A 24,931-nucleotide genomic window follows, 5' to 3' on the forward strand; every position below is an offset into this window, starting at 1 on the left:
AATGCCATGTGAGTCCGAACAGGAAGTGAGTGGTTTGCCTCTCCCACCTTGAGGGCCTTGAGGAAGAGGCCGCGGAAGGTCTTGATGGTGCCGAAGAGCTCCTCCAAGGACAGCCTGGCCGCATCCTCACACAGGTACACCGCCAGGTCAGTCTTCTTCTCGTCGATCACTTCGAAGCGCTTCTCCAGCTCGCTACAGGCTTCAAGATTTTCCTAGAAGATATGCATCAGCAAGACCCATCATCAGCACAATTACACATACCATTCTACTTCAATGGGATTTCAGGGTGCCCTTCGTCCACGACTGTAAGGTCTACCCCCTAGTTTCTAGGGGCAATACACCCCAATACTAAAGGTCGTTTAGCAATTATATAAAACTGATCGGCCCTGTGTGTCAGTCTGTTTGTCTGACTGTAAAAATTACAAACTTGAAAACATGATTAACAGATAAAAAAGGTTATGGACTGCCTTGATCCTTAACTGGCTGTCTATAGGACAAGGAAGATACAGCTCAGCTTTAGGCCTGCTACAACACTCGTTAAGAGTGATATTCTATTTTTTATGTGATTGTTTACCTCAGTAAACATTGTGTTAATGTGTTGGTGCCCTCCTCATACACAACTCAGCTTGTTGCATGAGAAAATAGAATTGAATGAGGGTGTAAATTTGAGCTCCAACCTCAATAGCGGTCAAATATTGCTGCTGGATGTCCTCTTCTGACGAGGAAACCTTCTCTTTGGTGTTTTTCAGTCGTACGTTCAGAGAGCCGGCCTCTGTCTGAATAGAGTCCAGGTTAACTCTGCAGGGGAAAAAATTTTCAAAAGAAAAATTGATAAATTTTAAAATTATTAAAATGAAGAAACAGCATTTGTCCCCAGTCCTGCAGTCCTGCATTGCATTGGATTGCATGATTGTAACTCACCCGGCGGCCTTTTCGCAAACCTCAATGTCATCGGGGAGATTCAACAGGTCAGAGTGGTTCTGCTCTGCCTCCTGCCAATCAGACACATTGGAGGTCAGAGAAACCCTGCATTGTGGTCACACCCCCCCCCCCCAACCCCCCGCTCTCCCAGGAAGTGATGTCACACATTCCACCGCCCATCGTACCTCCAGGATGTGATGGAGGAGGGTGATGCGGGATTTGTTGGCCTTGGTTTCGGTGAGCTTCAGCAGCGTGGTGATCCTGAACCCCTCGGCATTCCCTGTGTGGCTTCCCTGTAAGAAGGGAAAATAAAAACATAACAGGCAAATAAAAAGTGATGAATAACACAAAGAACACTACTCAAACAGCAATGGCCAGAAACAGGCTCTCACTGGCTGTAGTAACAGTAACAGTAATAGCAACACTAACAGTAATAATAACAGAAGCAGTGGTGGAGTAACAGCAGTAGCAGTATTGGAATTTAGCAAAGGCATTGGGAATAAATTCTCCCAAATGGATAAAATGACCTCAAAAATTTTGCCTGATTAATTCAACATTACACATTAAAAATACAGTATACAGTATACAAATACTTTCAATCCACACACATTTATTTATGCGATAGGATATGTGTAACATTTACAGTCATCATATTACTGCCCCAGAACTGCAAAAAATGCCCCCAATTATCATTTTAGACGGGAAAAAACAAACCCTGGAGAAAAGTTTCAGTAAGCTTCAGAGAGAAGTTGCAGTAGTTGTAATAGTAGCATTTGCCGTGGTTGTGAGAAAGTAATATCAGTAATATCAGCAGAGACAGCAGTAGTAATGGCAGCAGTACTGTTAGTGGTAGTGGTGGTATTAGTAAGGACTCTTACGTAGTTGAGGAAGTTTCCGACATCGAGGATGAGCTTACAGAACTTGGAGAGCCGGGTGCTCTGCCTCAGACCTAATGAGAAACACACACGCACACACACACACACACACACACACACGCACACACACACACACACACACACGCACTGAAATGAATGCGCACAACATGACCAACACTTTGACCACAGCACGAGAATGGAAAACCGAAGGATGGACGACCCTGTCAGCGGTGTTTATGATGAGCAGTATCGGGGGCATGGGAGTTAGGAAAGGGAAAGGTGGGCCTCAGTCACACCCAGGAGAGGCAGGACCTACCATCGCACGCCTGCACCACCAGCTCCGCCTTGGGCCTCATCATCTCCAGCACAGAGGCAGTCTCCTCACACAGCAGCATGCAGTCGATCCGCAGGGTGTAGCTGAGGCACAGAGACAGCACAGACACTCAGCTGAACCCTACCTTTAAACTCTAACCCCACGTTTGTGACACATTTAAAAAAAATTAAAAATTGCAAAATTTCTCCTTCATGCCTCCATAGTTTCCAACAGATTTTTAAACAGGATGGAGGTAGGCCAGTATTCACCTTGGGACAGCTATGAGCAGGAGGTAGAACTGATCCACATTTGCCAGTTTCTCTATCTCCCCCTGGTATGACTCCAGGGTCTCGATCTGAGAGATGACAGAACAGTGAGTCGATAAGTTGCCAGCATGCCAGCCATTCCCACCTATTGGATGTGTACCAGGTTGCTGGATATATACTACAGCAAATTTTCCTCAAACGTTACAGATGGGATCGATGCCCAACAATCCCAGTTGCTGAGTTGGGCTCAGAACGCACCTCGTGTTTCTCAGGGAGTAATTTTTGCAGCTGTTTCAACATCTCAACATCGAACTTGGAGCGGTCCCCTTTTTCCACCATGGCCACAAACTCTGCATTCGAACTGGTGGGAGAGAAAGAGGGTCAAAGGTCATGGCCCGCAAGCTGCTGTCAAAATGCTCTTCTGACAGGAAAAAGAACTACAGCTTACCATTTGAACTGCTTCAGGAATATATTCAGATTCAAGCTTTTCTTTGCATCCACGAAGGATATCTGTGGACAGAAACACCAGAATCCATTCATTCATTTAACAGAGAAGACTATCCACAGGAAAAGAGAGAAGTGGTGGCTTTTGCACAGGGGTCCGAGGGGTACCTCCTTACCTCTTTGGGCTCCTTCTTGACAGGAGCAGCGTCCTGGCTTTTGAGCTCAGTCTGCGGCAGGCAGAAGAGCTGCTCGATGCTGGAATAGTCTGGCTCCAGAGGACTCTCCGTCTCCACTGAGGTCCACATGGAGCAGCTGTCTTTTAAGGGAACAGGAACACACAATGATGGGTAGAGGACAGGGAGACACGGACACACATGGTGACAACCGCACGCAAATGAGACAAAATGGAATAAAAGCCTGGTGGACTGTGGTGGACTGGACTTAAACCTGCTACCCACCCAAGCTGAAGGTGGTCGAGTGCTAATTAGGCTACCAGCTGACGCTAATGATACAAAGTGCTGCTTACCTGTGACCACTCGGGAGGGCAGTTTCTGCCAGTTGAGTTTCTTCATGCGCAGGGTGGGGCAGCGGCCGGCCTTGTGTGGGGGGCCATAGGAGCACCCCAGCGACTGGACGCTCTGGGCCACCACAATGCCGCCCATGCCTGGGGGAGGAGGAGGGGGAGGGGCCATTCCGGGCAGGGGTGGAGGCGGGGGCGGACCTCCTGGCAAGGGTGGTGGTGGGGGCGGTGGTGGTATACCTGAGAATCCGGGCAGAGGGGGTGGGGGTGGGGGTGGGGGTACACCTGAAAATCCAGGCAGAGGAGGTGGGGGTGGAGGCGGGGGTGGCACCCCGCCGAGTAAAGGCGGGGGTGGCGGGGGGGCTGCATGCACCATGGGTGGAAGAGGCGGGGCTGGAGGGGGAGGGGGTGGAGCCGGGGGCGGGGCCCCCTGGGCAGCGGAGGGAGGATGAGGAGGAGAAGGAGGTGGTGAAGGTGGAGACGCCGCCGCTGTGACAGACTGAGATGCTGTGACCAGGGATTCTGAGCCTGTGGTCCCGGCCCCCTGCCCGCTGTCCATCCGGTCTGTCTGCACGGCTCTGTCCGTCCTCCTTGGCTGAGCTTCGTCCGGGGAGCGCCGGTCGCTGGAACCCGCCTTGGAGAAAACCAGACGCTCCATGACCCCCTCAGTGGAGTCTGCAGGAGCTGCGGTGCACAGAGCACAGAAAGACCACAGCCTTACCTACAGTACATCAGCATTCTTTCTTCACAGGTGGGGCACTGCTGGTGGAGTACAACACCACCAAAAATATCATCACTTTCATATGCACAAACTTGATATTCACACTGTCTTATTTTCCAGGAGTCTCTTGACTGCTTTTTCCAGGAGTCAGAGAATAATTTTCTAGCTTCTTCCTCAGTTGACCTGGGTTTCTGTTTTTTTTGTTTGTTTGTTTGTCTGGAAAATCCACTATGCTACATGTACAGCACTTTGTGACAGTGGTACAAATGCACAACAAATTGATTGGTTTGATTGACTGATTAATTATTGTTTTATCCTTTAGTGCAAACCTTAATAAGTCCTTATTTAATATATAATTGAGTATGGCAGACATAATGGAGATGAATGTATGTGTAACGAAAGAGTCAGAAGACCCAAGTGCAGAGGTCCAGTACTTTTAATAGAGTCCACAAATCCAAAACAGAATCTTCTAGAATGGTCCAAACACAAGCCAGGGTCAAAGAACTTGGAGGGCAAACAGTAATACCAAACAAACAATCCAAACCGCCAGACAATAAGCAGGGTAAAAACACAGGCAAACAGGTCAAAACAGGAACAGAGCAAAGCACAAACACCAAGACACCGGTTCAGCATGCAAGTGCAACACCTCAAAAAGAGGTGCCTTAAATCCCCAGTGGTGATTAACTGAATTTGCTGCTGGTGTGGTTAAAACTCAAAGCGTGGGCGTGGCTGAACAGGGAGTTGGCTGGAGGCGGGTCTAACAGTATGGTGAGGTGGAAGCTCTGAATTAAACTCGTGAAGAACACTAAAGTGATGCTGTGGCACAGCTATTCTTGCCCAGAGGGTCATTGGGGACAGTCCTTGGGGAGAGTCCTCTAGCTGGGCACGCGGTCACTGACACAGTCACTCACCATCTTGGGCCAGCAGGGTGGCCCGGTTGGTCAGGGCCTCCAGGGCCTGCCACACATCAGCGCGGTCAGGACCCACCAGCAGCAATGCCTGCAGCATGGACAGCAGCTGGAGAGAGGACGGGGAGCTGCTCACCTGGAGACGGAGGGAGGGAGGGAGAGGAGGAGAGGAAGAAAAAAAGAGAGAGACAGAAAAGAGAGGGACAGAGAGACAGAGACAGAGTGGAAGACAGCGAGAGGGACAGAAATGAGAGGGGGAGAGAAACGGAATGGGACAGAGATGGGAAGAGGGAGGGTGGTAGTAGATGGGAGACAGAAAGCAGAGGACAGTACAGTGAGAGGGAGGGAGAGACAGAGTGGGAAGGGGGAGAGAGACAGTAATGGAGACAGAGAGGGGGGAGAGAGGGAAAGAAAAAGAGAGACAGAGAGTGGGAGGGGGAGAGAGAGGGAGAGGGGTAGAAGGAGAAAAAGAGGCAGATAGCAAACAAAACAGGGAGAGAGTAGGAGGAAGAGGACAGAGATATAATTACATTGAGGTGACCACAGAAGGAGGCCTAAAGTTTCAGGTGTAGATAACACTGCTCACTTAAAAGCAGAAACAAGAGCACTATAAACAAACTGCAGTATGGCTATACAATAACAAACGCAAAACTCAATTAAAATTCATCATCACACAGATCAACCGTCCCTGTCATTATTATTATCATCCTTGCTGCAAAGCCCTGAAACCATAACCCACACTACAGTACTACAGCTCAGACACCCCTTCCCAGCATTGCAGCGGCGGTATCTGGTGCCACGGGGCTGCTTACTTTGTTGAAGAGGGCGGTGAACACCTCCTGGTGGCTGCTCATGTCGATGCCACCATACACCCTCAGCAGCTCCTCCTCATCCTCCGCCATGGTCTCCTCAAACGCCTCGCACTGGATAATCAGATCTTCATCCTCCTGTTCCCTGTCACACACATGCACACACCAATCAGCCATGGACATATTCACCGAGCTGCTCCAGCATTGGCTACTCCAACTGGTGGCTTATTTGGCTTACCCTGGTGACTGCACTAACTTACTAGCTAGTAAGCTAAGGAGAGCACAAAACATGCTTTACTATATACTTGCAATAACAATACATCTGACTTAGTGCAGCACTTCCATAGTTAATCACAATGAAGAATTCCTTAAACAGAAATAGTTAAGGCAATTTAAGTTTATTTTAGCATTTTAGCAGTGCTTATCAAGCTAATGCCTACGTAATGTAGCCTAATTCTGCTTGCTGCGCATTGGATAGGCAAATATGAAATATATAAATCAGAGTTGAAAAGTTGAAAAACCTCGAGCTGAAAGGTTAAACATTTTGCAAGTTCAGCATTTAGTGTTTCTAACCACGTTGACTGGCCCTTATCCAGGTACGATAGGTTATTTAAAATTTCAACGCGCCAACCAAAGTGATTGAACAGTCTTAATGAGGATCCTAGTCATATGCGTCATTTATTTTTAGCACTTCAAAATGGTGTTCATGCATGTATGTGTATATTACCTATATTTCATAATACACCTTTTATATATTTCACATAGTCCCATGTTTGCCTTATCTTAAGAATTAAAGTGTGACTGTTAAAAGCTAAAGGTGTAATTTAGAATGGCACCTATATCTTTGATCTAAAGTCTGACTGTGATCTTTGTTTATACGCCATATTTCAATAATCCACGTATTTAACTTGGTGACCATCACATGAATTGACCTTAGACCGAAGGCTGATAAATATTTAGAGAAATACGTTCACGGCGTTTTACTAGCAACGAACGCCAATGCAGTCGGTAATGAAAGTCATAATTCTGGTCACAAAAATGCCTAAAATGTTGTTTTTGAACTGATGTTCCAGAAGTATGTGCGACGTGTACGCCTTGTGTTGTGCCACTCAGTACAGTGTTCAAGCTAACAGCTGGGTTAAAAAAAAAAGCCATGCATACCCTTTGTCTTTGTTTAGACTGCAACCGGAGAAATTTGTTTCCGTTTTTTTGTTGTCAAGGTAACGGATGCTGTAGGTAATTGAAGGACCATCGCGTTGCGAACGTTCGCCGTAATAAAGACGAAACACACATGACTCGTATTTTCTTTTCTTTAGATTAAGACACGTCACACATTAATGTAGCCTACACGATTTCAACGTTGCGCACCCCTAATCAGATATTCGAGAATGGCTTAAGTCTGTAATTCAATGACGTGTGGACTGAGGGTTAAAAAACACACATTACCCGGTCCTTCTTCCTTTAAAAATTGCGCACAAAAGTAAATAAGGTAACGTTATTCAGTTGTAGGGTCAACACTATCAATCGTGAAAACAACGCCTAACAAATAAAATAAAGCAGCTTCTCCGATTCTGGCAAATTCCAACACTTACCTTAATTTTGGCAGTATATCCAGTAACTGTAGTCCTGCAAGACAAAAGTTGTATTCACCTCAGTCAGTCTTAGCTTGACATTTCTTCGCTTGAAATTTCTGTGATTTCACTTCGTAAATATATTTGTTATACATTTTTTTCGTGCCAAACGTTAATAAAAGTGCCTTATCACTTTATCACTGCTGAAGAGGGACAATTTTGCTCAAGCTCAGTGAGACAGTTGAACTCGGTTTCTTTAGCAATAAATGTAGGCTATGCGTCGCACTGCAGTGAACACGTCGTTGAAACTGATGGCGAAATAAAGAAAAAAATGTTAAAATGCAGACGTTCCAAAAATGTAATGTTACTTTTAATGACAAAATATGTGCGTGTTACATGTTGGATATATCTGAGTAAATGAGAATGAATGTATGTCTTTTATGCAACTAACCTCTAAACACCTGCTGGCTGTCCACAGATATCATAAATAAGTCTGCAACTGGCAAATCTATGGCTCCAAGTAAAGTCTGTTCTACAACTTTGTTCAGATTCAGTGATATCAATCACAACAAACCAGGCCTGTGTTGAACTGTGAACCTGTTGAATGTGGTTGTACTTTGAAGGTTTGGCCACTTATTCTAGCTCTATTTTGGATGTCATCAACATAGCCCTCTTGACCTGGTTCTGACCAGGCTGCAAGAACATGGCCCTAATTTTCAACTGCCTTCTGGGGGGGTTCAGTTATCTTTCACAAGGCAACAAACTGCCACATCAAAGTAAACCTCCAGTGTAACTACCTTTGTCTCTATCTCTTTCTAGTGAAGCTTAATTTTAGAGCTGGCTCTGCATAAACAACCCATTCGCACGTGTGTCCTTTCTGTTTTTTTATTGGTTGAACAGATGGACAAGAAGTTAGCAGCGAGCATACCGATGAACTCCTTGCGCAGTCTGTCCCTCTTCCTGAGGTCCTCGGTGCCAAAGATGAGGGCGTTAATGACACTGAGGAGGGTGACCATGTAGGGCACGTTGTCAGTGGCCTGCAGCTCGTTCATGATAACGCTGAAGCGATACTGCTGGGTCTTCACACTCTGAAACGGTTAGCATCAGACATGTCAGACATGGCACCAGTTTCACACCGATGGCCCGGCAAATGCATGCAACTTAAAAGTCAACCAGGGCTGTTCTCTGAAACATCAGCAGCAACCTTGAACTGGGGGTGTGAACCTGGGTGTTTCCTTTTAATTTTGTAAGTGATAAATCATTGGGATCATGATTATGCACTATGCACAATTTGCAGCAACATATTTTGGGCAATTAATGCTTAGGTATGTATGGGTAATGGTTAAACAGGATAAAGAGGCTAACAGGAATAAACCAGTCAGGTGACCTGGCCTCCCAGGAGTTCCACGTGCCATGCTTTAAACTGGACTATCATTGGTTTAATTTGGAAAGTGGTATTCATTCAGATGAGTTTTTATCTACTTGAAAATGAGCCACAGAGAACAGTTTTACATCTTATATACATAAGATGTACCAATGCCTGAAAGAAGGTTTATAAATGCTTGGTACACAGTCTATATTTGCTTATGAAATCACCTTAATGCCTTCAAAGCCAAAGCAAGGCATTTCATCTTACATTACATTATTGGCATTTAGCAGACACTCTTATCCAGAGTGACTTACAATAATTACAGAATTTTACAATGATTTCATTTATACAGCTGGATAATTACTGAGGCAATTGTGGGTTAAGTACCTTGCCCAAGGATACAACAACAGTACCCACCAGTACTCCCATGAGGAATCGAACTAGCAATCTTTTGGTTATGAGTCCTGCTCCTTAACCACTATGCTACACTGCTGCCCCATCTATGGTCTATGATCTATGGACAATTGCCTCAATATTCAGAGGCAAACAGTAGGACAGAAAAAACATTCTGGTACTTACACAGATGATTGCTAGATTTTCAGTAACAAAGTACATGGAATGTGAAATGTATTAATTTAAAGGTTCTTCCAGGTCCAGAGAGTAAGTTGCTTGTTTGCTTGCCATGACTTTTTTTGGTACTCATGTATTACATGCAGTGTACACTAGATGGCAGCACAACATCAAAGAGCAGTGAATATAGAAATGCACTGCCCAGGTAATGCCATGGTATTTTAAACTTTCCTGAGCAGTTCTGCTTAACTGTGTATTGCATACAAGAAATGAGTACAGTTGAGTATACACTAAAAGGAATTTACACATTTTACTGATTTTATGTATGACTCTGTAAAGTTGCTTGTCTTGTCTTTCTGACTGGCATTTGTGGGCATTTGATTGACACCTGCCTTGTAGTGCTCCAGGGCATCCAGGGCCAGACTGTAGCCATCTGTGGAGAACATGCTGAGAGCAGCCAGCAGGTCAAACACCTGCTTCTTCACCATAACATTGGAGGTGTCCAGGGCTGGGGAAGATAATTGGTGTCATTATCTTTCTGACTCTGTCCCTCTCTGTTTTTTTCTCACTCCCAGTTCAATTCAGTTCAGTTCAATTTTCAATGCAAATGCTTTATTAGCATGGAAAACAAAATACATGTTGCTGAGGCATACAAAACAATCAAGAAAACACAGAACAGGTGGAAAAAATAATCACAAACAATTTATCACAATTATGGTACTGAGTAATATGAACGATAATAACAATGATAATAACACACATAAAATACAATGAAGCTATTTTGGTGTCACCCACTGTCTCTTGGGCTGTGACAGACTGAGATATGTAGAGAGTATATCTTAGTAGGGCTCTCTTTCAGGGAGGTCTTGAAATTTTGGCCCAACTTCTGATACTTTGGATATTTCCCTTTAATTTATCTTTCATATTTGTATTTTTGCAGCTAAATAATTTGAGAACTAAAATAAAGCACTGTTGTATCTTTAACTGTGCCTAGGTATCGTGAACATAGCCCTTCCTCTTTGGGAAACCATGTCTGCCCATAACAGCTACCCTCTGTTTGGCCGAGCTCTGGCCGTCTGCCCGTGTCTCAATGGCCAGGCTGTGCTCACTGAATCTGTGCTTTGACAATAGTTCTCTCAGTGAAAACAGCCTAGCAATACTGACCCGTTTCCAGTGCTTGCTGATATCTAGAACTTTCAAAAATATCTGACATTATTTCAGGGCATCAAGTAGAATGAAGCTTCTGTAGAGGTTGTCTGTATTTTTCTTATTTTACTCAATAATTCTTCTTATTTATTCTGTATTCGGCAGACCCCACAGCAGTCTAGGGACCAGCAGTTCATGGAGTGAGCTGTGCCCAAATCAAGCTGTCACATGATCTCCCCTCCCCCAATCCCACTTAGCCCCACCCACCTTGAGACAGCTTGCGCACGTAGCCGCCCTCGTTGTCCACGATGAAGTGGATGCCGGCGGAGGAGTTCATGACGGCGCGCACGCAGCCGACGCAGGTGAGCTGCAGGAGGGCGTCGGAGATGCGGGAGCAGCCGCGTCCGGACAGGCGGTCCAGGGCTTCCAGCAGCAGAGCCAGGCCGCTCAGCTCCAGGAACTGCGCCATCCAGGCGCGGTCGCTGTGCTCCAGCCGCTTCTTCAGGCCCGAGTAGTTGACCACCGTGGGCACCTGCAGCAACCGGATGCACAGCTCCGGGTCGGCGTTCTCCAGGTTGGCCTCCTGCGCCCCGTCCACATCCTGGGGCACGCTGACGTGGTCCTTCAGGGCCACCCACTTCCCTTTGGCGGTCATCGCGATGGAGGATGGAGCTGTGGAGGAGAAAAGAGGAAAACTGACACGCTGTCGGTGGGAGCAGTTTACAGTGATGTCCTTCTCTGCTAAGATTAGCAGTGTTGCTTCCCCATGTGACCCTGTATAGTGATTCATCTGTGCAACACACAGACCATGTAACATTAGAGATAATCACAGAAAAACTTCAAAATAAACTAAGAAATGCACAAGGATGGCTGACTGTGGGATACTTTGCAGGATTTTACCTATAATCTTCTTGGCTTTCTGAACAAGAAAAGAAAAAGAAACCTTTGATTGCAATACTGACAGCCTCATGCTGAGTGGAAAACTAGAAAAATGGCAGCATTGTTTCAATATTTAATTATCCAGGAAAAAATATGTCATGTGTCATGACAAAATATGTCAAAAAACATGTGAAGACTGTCACCCACTGTTGACCATTTCAAGCTTCTAAAGGAAGGAGGGAAGCACACACAGACAGCATGGAGGTTATATGGGTGAAAAGGTCGATGGGACCCCTGACATGGCCTGACGAGAGTCTGCTCCACAGCGCCTCCTAGAGGAGGCTTGTCCAGACTGCAGCTGACCCCTCTGCCTTTGAGGTCAATCGACCTGCTCTGTTTCGCTGAGGCAGTGAGATTGAATGGCAGGTAATACAGTCAGGGGCACCAGTCAGACACTCCGACAAACAGAGAAACGCAGGAACCAAGGACAGAGGGAAGTAGAACATATTTAATATATGACAAACCATGGAAAAGATACCATTCTCCTTCAGCCACCCTCCTTTGACCCATAATGTCCCTCTCTCTCTCTCTGCATATATGTATATATATATATATATATATATAGTCATTGTATAGTCATTATATATATATAGTCATTATATATATATAGTCATTTGAACTGCAAAGTCACTGTGTGACACTGACACTGAAGTAAGTATGAACAATTCACGCCGGATTCATGAACCATGTGTGAACACCCAATTTTGTTGCCACACTTTAATGACAACTCCCAACTGTTCTTAAATTTGATGCTTGAGCACAGTATCTCTGATTAGCATAAGAAAATGCCCCAACAATCCTATATAAGGACATTATTCTGAGATGTGGGTATTTTATCTGATTAAGTGACATAAACAATTCTGATAGGAGCAGATGCAAGTAAAACTACATTTTGTAGTGTGAGCAGTGGAGTGTCTGTGACATTCTCAAATCACTGGCCAAAAACATGCACGACTTTGAAAGGACTCCAATGTCTAAATGAATTTCAGATCAAAAAGTTTGTACTTATCTTGTCAGACATTTGTGTTTGACAAAATTTGTGTTTGACTTTAGAAGGTATGTGGAAGCAGACTTCACAGTTGTATGCTGGGGATAAATAGGTGCATGGTTATGGGTAATTCATACTCTTATTCAAAGACGGTTAGTTCATTCAATGCAAGCCTGAATCTTAGCCCTATTCTGTGGAGTGCTTCAGGCATAGGGTCCTCCCGTTGCTGTTCCCCTCCTGGCAAACGAATTCTCTCTTTCATGGCCATATTGTGCCAGCATCATCTTGCACAATCATATCTGTGGTGTACAAAAGAATGCCGTCTGCTGTGTCCAAACAAATCCACCAGCCTTTTAGCACACTGATACTGCGCTCTATCACCAGTATGTGTGTGTATGTGGTTTTATGCAACCTCCTGTGGTATCTGCCAGCAGTGTCATCAGTCAAGGTTTCAGCACTTTGATTGGAATGCCAAAAAATCATCATCTTGTTGAAATTTGTGTGCTTGCATATGTGAACAAGAACAAAAACAAAAGAACATAAGAACAAATTCCAGGTACCAAGAAACTGATGAATTCCTAAATGTTTGTCATTTTTATGTACGCACACTATATGCACTAAAACATGTGTGCACACGAGTAGTGAATCTGGTCCAATATGTTATCTTACACCAGACTATGCTCAAGGCACAATGTGTCGAGCTCCAGTTGCTCTGCTCCTCTGGAGGCTTGTGGTTATCAGATTGCCAGCCACTAAATAAGTGCCTTTTTCTGCCGCAGAGAACATTTTGAGGGGGAAGTTAACAGCTCGGCAAATTTGAGGAAGGGTGTGAGATGTGCCAGCAGTCCTCTCAGCGCTGGGCGTGCCAAGGACCGAGCCCCAAGCTGTACTTCGGGGGGGTGGGGGTGGGGGCAGGGGAACTCCGTCAGCTATTCATGGTGGAGTGTAAACAGAGCCACAAGCCTAGCAGTACGGTCAATAAGAGCTTTCACCGTATGGTATGTTGCAGTGAAAAATATTTGGCACAATGAGTGATGGCTGACCATACGACAATGAAAGCTTTGGTTGCACCTCACCTCACAGCTTTGGCCACACCTCGCTTCACAGTGTTCCCATAAAGGGGAACAAGTATAACACAATTGACCCCACAGTGAAAGGATTGTTACACAGAGCAAAAATGAGCAAAGGTACAACTACACTCAAATTCTATGGTATCAGAGCTGTGAAACAGACTACTAAAACTCTGCCCCAAGAAGAGAGTTATTGGTTATTGTAATTTCAGCTATCCAACACCTCCAATGAATGAGGGCAAAGTATGGAAAAGTGTGACTTTTTTTTGTGTGTGCTTTACAAAAGTAACCCCTCGTGGGCAAGCAATACTATGTAGGTGAACCATGAATACCTCATTTTTGACATGGTAGGCCAAACTGAAATAGGGCAGCCAACAGTGAAATAAGCATCTCCTGCTTGGTAACTTACTCCTGACAGATAGCACAGTCATGGAGGTTGAGGTGAGCCCTGCCTACTACTGTAATGACATTAATACATGTAACCCACTAATTATTAGGTCCAGATGTAAGGGTGAGCCACCTAATAAATGTAGATGCTTGAAAGAAGTTTCAGTTACAAAAGAGTAATCCTGCATGGAGCAAGTATTGGGCATGGTTATAATTTCAGTTTGGCTTGTTAATGCTCACAAACCAAGCGTGCACTACTACCATGCTAAAACAACCCTGGCTGCGCAGTGGATTACTGCACAATGCCATGTGATTTCAACAAGCTTCGGTTACGGATGCCATGAGACGGGCCAAGCTGTGTACCTGAGTAAGGGGCGTGGTTGTGTCAGTGATGAAACGTGTGTGTGTGTGTGTGTGTGTGTGTGTGTGTGTGTGTGTGTGTGTGTGTGTGTGGAAGACGGTCTTATCAAGCTGAGCGAGAGCTGAGTTATGCAACATCACAGCACCATGGCAGACGAACTCTACACCTCGCTACCCGCACGGCATGAAACAGCATCAGCAAGTCAGGTCAGGTCAAAGAAAAGAGACTGAGCCAGGAAGCAGAAACATGTCACGTCCACCACAGGAGCCAAAAGCATGCTGTGTTCACAAAAAGCGCGTCTGGAAAGGGTCAGAAAGCTGCATTTCACTTCTTGTTCTACCCACACTCTGCCTGGTATTAACGGCTGTTGGTTTAACACATCCTGATCATCTTACACCTCAGTCTCACTGACAGGCACAGTCTTGCATCAGAATTAATGTGTTAAGGAAAAAGATCCCTGGCATGCTAACTAGAGTTACTGCAAAGACAAATCGGTTTGAGCAGTACAAAGTGTGAACCTGTATGTTTATAGTTACCACCGGAAAGATGTCCCTCCCCCAAATTTGGACATCATAAACAGGGAAAAGAAAGGGGGAGGGTGAAGGAGGGATGCCATGAATAACTCACACAGAAAGGAAGTGGTTAGTGAGACTTTTGTAGCTATGGATGGGACCAGTTTGTCTCGGTTTGGTTAAATGTGTAGGGATTGTCTGAAAATCGTCCTCCTGAATCTATGTTTGGAACCTCAATAGCTTGATTCTGATGGTCAAAGCTTTAATGAGCATGTCACTTACTGTAGGACTGGATACGCTAAAACAAGGAGGGCTACTGAGCCTATCCCAGACTCCTAGCAAAAGCACAGAGGCACCTGCTTAGCTAACAGGAACCGTGCAGATGGCTGATTTTCTACAGTCCATATTTCACCATAAATGATAAGTGATTTTAACAATGTACTGTCTAGTCACAGCTCCTTCTCTTTCAGGAGAATAACGCCTGTTGAAGTACAGGATGCCACTAACAATCTAAAAGTTAATAGTGATCCTGGGTTAGATGGCATTGAAATTAAATTCCTCAAATTATCGTCCCACATTCTCATGTACCCTCTTTGTGATCTCTTCAGCATGTCTTTATCTATTTATGAAATACCTGCCATATGCCAAAGGGGGCAATATGCTTGAACCAAATAACTACACACCGATTTCAATCATGTGTTCTACTGCAAAAGTATTTGAAAAATTAATCTATGATCAATAGTCATATTACCTTAATAAGTACAATATCCTATCACCTTTTCAGTCTGGCTTTCGATCTAATTATTTCACAACCACTGCCTTGTTAAAACTCACAAATGATATTTTCTCCACATCAAATGATAGTAAATTAACAGGTGCAATTTTCATTGACTTTGATATGGTTGATCACTACTTTCTGTTACATAAACTTCACTCAGTTGGTCTGTCACGTAATGCTTTACTTTGGTTCAACTCTTCAATCTCTAAATCTTCATAACAGAAAACAATGTGTTGTTATACAAGGTAGCAAATCTGATACATTAGTACAGCAACGAGGTGTGCGTCAAGGCTCAACTCTTGGTCCACTTCTTTTTTCCATTTTTATTAATGACCTCCCCTCGATTTGTACTAAATGTTGTGTTCAACTTTATGCAAACGATACGGTTATATACACATCTAAACCTAACTTGATACAGATTGAATCAGCTCTGCAGTCTGATTTTAACACCCTACAACACTGGCTTGTAGCTAATAAATTACAACTCAATAAAACTAAATCTCACACTATGATTTTTGGAACTCGCCAAAACAAATCTAAAGCTTATTCATGTGCTATTGCCTGTCTTGATGGTACGCCACTGCAAAGAGTTGAACACATCAAATACCTGGGCCTATGGCTTGACTCTCATATAAATGCCATGGTAATTATATTATGAAGAAAATGAATCTCGCTATCAGTGTTCTTTATTGCTCCAGAAACTGCTTTTCATTTACTGTTAAAAAGAAGCTTGCATTACAACTCATCTTACCAATATTGGATTATGCTGATGTTGTTTATCAGACTGCATCTAAAACTAATCTTCTTCCACTCAATACTGTTTGTAATAGACTATGCAGATTTATTCTTGGCTGTCCTTTCACAACTCATCATTGTACAATGTATGAAACTCTTAACTTTCCCTCTCCCATCATAAGAAGACAGTGTCGTTGGCTCCAATTTATTTTCAAATGTATACATTTCAATTATCCTCAATATTTAAAACAGTTTATGGCACCTTTTTCCTCTGATTATCAACTGAGACACTGCATACAGCCCTTTTTTCTGTACCTGTAGTCTCTAAGTCAATAGCCAAGAAAGCCTTTATGTTTAAAGCTCCCTCTGATTGGAATAATCTACCCGTAAATATTCGGTCTATATCATCTTTCCGCTTGTTCAAAAATGCCCTGTCTTCTTATTATAGGATCATGTCCATTTTAACACCTCTGTAATATTTAATTATGTTATAATTATGTTTTATAACTTTATTACTTAATCCTATCACTATCACTAATACCTGTCTATAATCTATACATGAATGATCCATTTTTATGCCCTGTCTGGAATATGATTTTGTATGTCTGACCTGATATTTATTGTTTTTTGTTTGTTTGTTTGTTTTTTTTCTGTCACATTTGGTATTGCCTAATTATCTTGTTATTTTGTTTTGTTGAGTGTTTTGTGTAATTGTGTCTATACTGTATTATTGTCGTTTAGGACCCCCTCGAAAATGAGATGGTACATCTCAAGGGGTTACTCCTAATAAATTTACTTATTCATAAATGGCGTTACCATGGTACCATGGCGGACAACAGACCCTCAGAGAGTGTCGTATGACCTTGAGACTGTAACAAGCTATTTTAATTGGCCACAGATTGAGAGGAATGAGTCTGCATTTTGCTTGGCAACATTCTTTCTCATCCCGTGATATTACATTTGACACTCAAGGCTTGCCTCCAGGTCAAGTCTAACAGCTGTTGAACGGTGCTTCCGCCTGAAATTAAGTGTATTAAGTGCCAATCTTTTCTCCAGTGATTTTTGCTTATGTGAAGATAGTATCACTGATGTTGAGGGAAAGGGTTCCAGCCCTTCCAGGGGATTCCTGGGAAGGCTCCTTCTGTTGAACCCTCATTTTTATGAGGATCATGCCCTTACAAAAACCCTTCAGCTTTCTCAGTCTACTCATGCAGGTGACAAATAGGCATAGTACAATATTATTATCAGCTATTTACTGAAGAGAATTGATTCATTTCGTTCATTTCATATGGTCATAGTTTTGCTTATACTATACCACCATCTAGGACAGCTTTCATGCTAACCATTTCCTGACTATCTTAAATGGTTGTCACTGTACACCTATCTTAATTTCTTTGCAGACATCCTTGTCCACAGAAACTTGGCATAGTTTTAATCCATAATTAACACAGTGTACTTAAGGAGGCAATATGCGTTAATATGCGAAATCCATCTGGACTCAACAGCCAACCTACGGTCCCCAAAAGCCTCTTGGTGCTTGCAAGCAAGTTATTGAACTATTATTGCTGCTATTGGAAGCTAATTACATCTGGTAGAATTGAATGGGGGCATTGAGCGGCATTTAAACTTGTTTGTTTTGTGAATGACGATCCATTAAGGATCAGCTGGTTCCTTTTGATTGAACTGTGACTAATCTAATACTACCTTTGGCTGTTCCTTATTCAGTTATTTTAATTGTAACAGAGAGATCTGCTATGGAGAGATCTCCACAAAATGATTTTGACTGTCATGTTGCATTGACAGATCAAAGATTTGTCTGTAACTTAAAGCCAGCTCTTATATTAAAAAAAATTAATTCAAAGTGCCTGCAGACAGAGCTACCACATTTGGTGCGATTAAATAAAAACAAATCCCTTGCTGACAGTCAATGGTTATCAAGAGCAATATGCTTATTAGCAATGCAAAAGCATTAAAAAAGGTTCAGGATTTGACCTTAGCGACAAAAGGTCCAGAGGCTTGCATGACAAGGACTCAAGTGACACAGTGAGTGGGGTCCCTGAAGCACTGTTAACGCAGCGAAGGACAGTCTAATTTATAAGGCACTCCAGTGCAGTGAATCAGCTCTGGAAAAAAATGTCGCTCTCTCATGGCCAATCAATGTAGTTAGAAACACTAAAAGTTCAACCTGCAATGGGCCCCTTCCTGAACTTTGCGGGGTGGGCTGGGATTTTGTGGTAGGCCACTGATAAGGCCAGTTCCTCCCTGCCTCTCCTACTTGTTGCTAACCAGCCACCACTGATCTGCTCACTGGCAACTGCTGGAGAAATACTTCAATTGCCAGACATGGGGTTCCACAACAAAAATAAACTACTGTAAGATGTGAAAAGTCTTGTGTTTTCATATCATCGGTCATAGACCTTTCAGTTCTGTCTGTGCTACTTAACAGCAGTGTTGAGGCCATGTTGCCATGGGTACGGGAACTTCTTAAAAGGGGTTATTATTGCACACACCCGCCTGATTCGTCAGGGGGTTCGTACAGAGAAAGGCGAGCCTCAGGCAGGAAGCGCTAACTTCCTGCATAAAGAAAAAGCAAGCAATGGACAAGGTACTTCTCCCCTCCCAGTTTTGTTTGTCCCAAACTGATCCAGGGTCAGCAATGAGGACCAGCACATTAGTGCTTTTGCTGACAGAGCAAAACATGAGTTCCTCCCTGTGATGAGAAGAAATAGGAGGCTTTACCATTTGCTGGTGGCAGTGATGGGATTTTGAAAGAAAGGTCACAACAAGGGTCACAAAAGGTCTCAACCAGAGATAACAGCCTCAACCAGAGACAGTTACCCACTGTGGACTTTGTTAATTTCAGTTTACATTGCCGTGTTCTGCTGTGCCGTTATCACATTGATCGTACAAAGGTGTTTTGAGCCACCTGTGTATCAACATGGATTCTCCCATTTAAAACCTGTGTCACGATCTGCTGAGTTTATACCAAGGCCACTTGCTATGAATTGGCAGGAAAATGGAACCACAGCTGCAGGTGCCAGAAGTAACCCTCCTAATATCTGATCTCTGTCCAGCTGAGGGTGACCCCCCCCCCCACACACACACACACACACACACACACACAGACACATACACTAATTCAGAGGGCCCACTGTGACAAAAGAGGATCATGTTTCTAACTTGTCCTTTGGGAGAAATTACATCAGGCAATCTGAATTGGATTTGAATTTCAGTTTGATAAGATTGTGACTGGAACATGTCACCCTTGTCTTGTAAAGAGCTCTGTGGTAGTCTGCTGCAAAGGGGAACTACATCAAATGAAAGGTGGTTCATTGATTGATTTGGTGATTAATTGATCTATTTATTGATTTATTGAGAGTGCTTTTTCCTACACGTGCCCACACACACACACACACCTCGTCCACTGAGTATACAAGACTGGTATCCTCTGGAAACTGTCACTCATGATGCCCGCAGAATCAGCTGCTCTCTCAGCCCGACATGCCAAATGCCTCCACCTATGAAACCATGTAAAACCTGGAAGGGAGAAACCAGTTCACACAGACATACTTTCATCCATGCCAGGCCTCCTGTTTCTCTTTGTAGTGAACTGAACGCCTAGAATGTCTAGAATGAGCCATGTTATTGCATTTCTGGTTCTACTGAGACAGTGTCACTTTTCAAGCAAGCAAAGTCTGGCTCCCACTTGTCTGGAAAAAAAGCATTTCATCCTGGACTTGATGAAAGTTCATCAAGGGTCAGTATTAGGTTATGCAACAATAGGGTTCAATAGTTCATGTACTGAACTGCTCTGCTGCTTTGCATTACATCAGCTATCTCACATTAAATTCTTGTGGGGGCCAATGAGAACTGAGGAAATTGGGAGAACTGGGAAATCTTCTGCCACAGTCTGCAAACTCATCTGTTAAAACTACCGCTTGGTTCCACAAACCCCTTTGTCTGAATATTTGCCCTCTATTCTCAAATATGTTTGCTAAATATTTAAACTTGGCAGTTAAGAAAATGTGGAATGTTATTTAATGACTCCTGCCTGTGGATTGTGCTATTTATGATATAGTATCATCCCTACTCATTGCCTAAGCTTTTGTGTGCACTTTTGTAATCCTCCTGGAACACTGATGACATTTCATGATTAAGAGGTGGCACTGACAACATTTGCATATGATCGCAGAGCCTTATAGGACTGGGAATAATGACATAAAAACGTTTTTATGTTTGTTAAATAAGGACCAATTTAGGGTTGGTGATATTACTTACACTTCACTCTTTGATCACTTTTTTGCTGTTTGGTATTGTGCATTGGAAACAGCAAAAATGCAAGACTGTCTATTCAAATATGTCAGCCAATTTTGTTGACCGCTCATTATAAGACTCTTTCTGTTCAGCGGTCAGGGACAATCCCATAAAGCAACTTAAAAACTTACTGTTTTTTAAGCATGATGCTCCCTCGCAACAGTGAAACGTGGTTCTATTCTGATATCTGATATCAATGGAACAAAATCAAAAGACTTTGCATTTCAGTGACGCAAGTGTGACCCTGTAAAGGCACATCTTTATCAGCTAACAGGATTAGTTCCAGGAACACTTGTGATTGATTAAAGCATCCCACTTTAAATGAGTATCTTGTCTGGGGACTTTAAAGCTGATTGCACAAGGACTTTTTAAAAATTTCATGTTAAACCTGTAATGAAATCACAAACCTCAATGAATACAGTGAAACACATGCCACAAATGCTTTGTCATGCATGACTCTTCATTCTCAGTTACATCACACCTACTGTACTGGTAGGTTAAGGGAAAAATCTTCAGGCACTAAGAAGATGCTGTGTACCATCAATCTAGTTTAGTTGTATATGCAAATTATCCCTTTGGATCTTCCTGTAAAGACCACGTCAGAAGTCAGCCATTTATGGTGAATATACTGAAACCCATCATAGTAATAATTCAGCTTTGCTAAGCTCAAACTGAAAGATATCACCTGACCAATTCATTAGACCTTTTGGGGTAGGATCAAAACTGGCTGCAGTCTAATATTTATGAGCACTTCTATAAGTATTTATCCTGGAATGTAAATACTGGAGCCAAACTATTCATTGGCAAACTCTACAGCACATTCTCGCAGTATTGCCAACTCTACAGCCCACAAAGCAGCCAGACTATTGTCCAATAGTTGCTTTTTGTTGACATAAGTTGCCATGGGTGACCCTTGTGTTTCTGCAGAGGGAAATGTTTCTATCATATAATATAGATGTATAAATATCTTGGGGTACAATAAATGTCTGCAACTTGTGAGAAAACCACTAGGTTGGACACACACTAGATTCTCACCATCCACAGAAGTATACTGCAGGTCATTATCAGAAGCACAAGCATGTTGCCTGACTGGTTGTTACACAACTTGGACTTCTGCAGTGTGTGACAGCGAATAGTTGTTATAAATAGCCTGTTGGATCCTAGTCCTACAGAGCTGAAGGCTTTCTGGCTTTCATGTTGTCCTTGATGTGACTGCATGAGAACTACCTCTCGAGCATTTACATCAGTTCCTCAGGGATGATCCGTTTCATCGGCTGGATGTTAACTGAGGCGATGCGGTACCATCCTCAGGAGTACATTCAGCTGTTTCCGCAGATGGGAAACAACTTACAGCTTGCAACTTCCTGGCGATGAGTCCAGTTCTCTTGCCATTACGCCACGTTTTAAGAAAGAAACACATACAAAAGTGCGGCGATAACACCAGATCACACGCACACGGAACGCATATTATGCGGAAGAAAAGACCGGTGAACGCTACGGTGATTCTTTGTCTCAATGGCATTCATTCAACCAGCCGCTCCTCCCTTTCGCTTCCAGGACAGTACTAGCTTCAGACAAGCCCCTGAGTCTTGTTTTGTGAAATGCTTTTCTTTGCTCATTCCATTGTTGTTCTGGCTTTTGATAGCGCCAGAGAGACAGAGAAGTGGGACATGTTGCATGATGCCCGGGTAACGTCAGAGTAGGTACGCCTAGACTACATCACGAATATTGACTTGTGGCGCTTCAGTCTTGCTATCTCCCAATTCCAATAAACCGCAATTAATGGCAAACAAATCATGCGTAAACAGGCAAATGACCCAACCGCTCTTTTACGTAACTTGTCATCCCACAAAACACATGACGGAGACACACAGCTTATAAGGACTAAATGTAGTTGACGTACCTTCTGAAACTAATTTGTTGCTTTTTAATCCAATAAGCCGGGTATGATTCAAAACATACATTAAACTTGTAAGGCAAATTGCATTGTCTCGGTGTGTAAGGCAATTTACATTGTCTCTGTGTAAATTCAGTCAAATCCAATATACGACATTATAGTGGTCATGGGACATGGGATTCGCCAGCTTCGAAAAAAGAATCTCAGCTGCTGTCTCACTTGTGTTGTAATGCTTATTTCAGAACGTCTTCATACTGATGACTGTTCATAACCTTAAGCCTTATCGATCAAAGTTGACTGGGTCTACAAAAGATATGCGCGTAATTCAGCCTAACAATAGGAAGAGATGTGCCTGGCACAACTCTAATACCATTCATAACTCACGTTCCTCAATTATCAGAAAAGAGTCATTGCTGGAAAATGACGGAACCCTTTAGAGCAGAAAAACGTGAATACCAACAACACACACGCGAAAGAACAAATTCAGGAATTCCGTAAATCTGTTCTTAGTTCTACTGTACATACACCTGAACTTCAGCCAACAGGGCTGAGAGCAGTCATACCGCATTAAAATGAAGTCTTTCTCCGCATTTCTGACACAGCATTTCGAGAAGTCGCTTCGGCCAAGCATAATAAGCGTCTGAACTCTATGGCGGCTTGCATGTCGGGGAAAAGGCGAATAAGTTGTACAGTAGCTTTGAATTTCAAGATTGTAAAATTAATGTGTAAAATTAAACCCCGCACCCGCAAAGGCAACACACTACTCTGTTTCGGACTTGTAAGTGCGTCAGCCGCGAATTGCAGATGTAACAGCATTACAGCAACACTCCGTGTTATGGCATCAGTTTAGAGTAGCCTACCAAAGTTAATTTTTGGAATAGTTCAAGTACTAAATTACTTGAGTAGTAATTACCAACCGACAATTCTGATAGCGCACTGAAACCGTTTCTGGGTCGGTTTCGGTACTGAAAACATTTAACTTACCTTGTTAACGTTTAAGCCATAAAGTGGTTCTGGAACGTATTTTCTTTCAATGCTATTGCTTTGTCGTCACCAGGACTCCTTAACAAAAAGGGAAAGTGGAAAATTTCCGATTTGTCGACTGCGCGAAAGAAGGAGATGTGCAGTACCCAGCGGCTCCAGCTTTTCTTGTCTGTGCCATGCCCTAGCGCGGGTGTGCCGATGTCAGAGATAACCTCCGTGCTGGAGAGCTCCTCCCTAGATGAAACACGGGCAGTGATTAAACACTGTGATATCTAATCAGGATTTTCACCTCTATGTACAGAAATAAATGAATTATGTTTTAAATATATGCGAAACCTTACATGAACTTTACACATGAAGCGTTTTTTTCTGTGATGCGATGTCTTACACGGGCTTTCCTCACTGGCTGCAGCACATTTGATCTTGGGAAATGTAAAGGTAGTTTTTGGCAAACATCGTCGATATTGCACAAGGGTACCCGCGTACAAAGAGAGAATATTGTTGGGTAAAGGCATGTTAGGACTGTTCACGCTGAGTGTCCAAAGTCTGGACTGAAAAAATGCGACCGGGGTGACGGGTGATGGGGTCGTCATGCAGCCGAACGCTCACTTCTCATACGTGCTGGTTGAAAATTACTAATACCATTGGTGCGACATTTTTCTTCGTGTAACTGTATAGGCTACTTGTACAGAAAAGTGCTGGAAATGAATTTTATTTTAACAGATCCTCAATGGTTGAAATAACTGTTCACACTGCAAGAACAAATACCCTCAAACGCATCCACTTTGGGCACGTGTAAAATAAACCGTTCGTTGTGTAAATTTGAGGATTTGACGATGCCTGTCTCTGTGTGTGTAAAATCAAATGCAATCTGAAATACATTAAACACGTCTGTTCTTTCTCAATTTTAAGATAAATAATACTTTTATCGCATAGGCCTATTTAAACATTTCCCCGTATTTTTATGAACCGTCAAATATTAACTTTAACTTTAAATATACACGTTGTCTCAAAAGTATGACAAAAGTGAGTATTTAGCCTAAATGTTTATCATTTTGAAAATGTTATTAATGTTTTCTTATACCTTATCGTTTAGCATTTTGTGGTATCTTGATTTTTTTTTTTTTTTTTTTTTTTTTGAGCAACACAACTTTAACCTTTTGCAATCATTTTCTGTTGAAAGGACAGATATTGATTCGCTCCGTTATCAGTGCAGGAAAGATAACGTGTTTTCGGGAGGTTTGTCCATAAGGGTAGGGTGAAGATGCAGCCAGAGAGAGCAAGAACAAACAGGTGAACTTCACAACGCTTCAGAGCACAGCGCAACTCATGCATTCCATCACGGTAAACGGCGTTCCACCCCGCGCTGAAGTCACTTCCTTGGAATGTGAGCAATAGCTGAGCTCCCACCCAGAGACAACAGGAAACCAGGCCATGAACAACAGAAAATACGATCAGACAGGCAAGACGACGTGGTGCAAGCAACGCTGAAAAATAAATGCTTACCGTAATCTTGGGGAAACAACTTACCGT

General features: G+C 43.2%; 1 protein-coding gene across 4 annotated transcripts in view; it reads right to left on the reverse strand.

The window, feature by feature from the left end:
• The window catches only part of LOC118791916 (inverted formin-2-like), a 29,045-nt gene extending 5,226 nt beyond the window's left edge, over nucleotides 1-23,819 (reverse strand). For 2 of the 4 annotated variants that reach the window (XM_036549442.1, XM_036549443.1), the window contains exons 1-17: nucleotides 10,701-11,101; nucleotides 9,680-9,795; nucleotides 8,277-8,436; nucleotides 7,370-7,403; nucleotides 5,781-5,922; nucleotides 4,972-5,104; nucleotides 3,346-4,023; nucleotides 2,996-3,135; nucleotides 2,824-2,885; nucleotides 2,634-2,736; nucleotides 2,379-2,464; nucleotides 2,113-2,213; nucleotides 1,800-1,870; nucleotides 1,107-1,214; nucleotides 922-992; nucleotides 678-798; nucleotides 48-212 (exon numbers count right to left, since the gene is read on the reverse strand). In XM_036549442.1, coding sequence (XP_036405335.1) covers nucleotides 48-212; nucleotides 678-798; nucleotides 922-992; nucleotides 1,107-1,214; nucleotides 1,800-1,870; nucleotides 2,113-2,213; nucleotides 2,379-2,464; nucleotides 2,634-2,736; nucleotides 2,824-2,885; nucleotides 2,996-3,135; nucleotides 3,346-4,023; nucleotides 4,972-5,104; nucleotides 5,781-5,922; nucleotides 7,370-7,403; nucleotides 8,277-8,436; nucleotides 9,680-9,795; nucleotides 10,701-11,088 — 2,679 coding nt within the window. In that variant the 5' untranslated portion in view covers nucleotides 11,089-11,101. Of the gene's footprint in view, nucleotides 1-47; nucleotides 213-677; nucleotides 799-921; nucleotides 993-1,106; nucleotides 1,215-1,799; nucleotides 1,871-2,112; nucleotides 2,214-2,378; nucleotides 2,465-2,633; nucleotides 2,737-2,823; nucleotides 2,886-2,995; nucleotides 3,136-3,345; nucleotides 4,024-4,971; nucleotides 5,105-5,518; nucleotides 5,923-7,365; nucleotides 7,404-8,276; nucleotides 8,437-9,679; nucleotides 9,796-10,700; nucleotides 11,106-23,398; nucleotides 23,633-23,739 lie in introns of those variants that run through there. The other 2 variants (XM_036549444.1, XM_036549445.1) reach the window with 2 other exon arrangements.
• Between the last annotated feature and the right edge of the window lie 1,112 nt (nucleotides 23,820-24,931).

The sequence above is a fragment of the Megalops cyprinoides genome, chromosome 17 (genome assembly GCF_013368585.1).
Source record: "Megalops cyprinoides isolate fMegCyp1 chromosome 17, fMegCyp1.pri, whole genome shotgun sequence".
NCBI lineage: Eukaryota > Metazoa > Chordata > Actinopteri > Elopiformes > Megalopidae > Megalops > Megalops cyprinoides.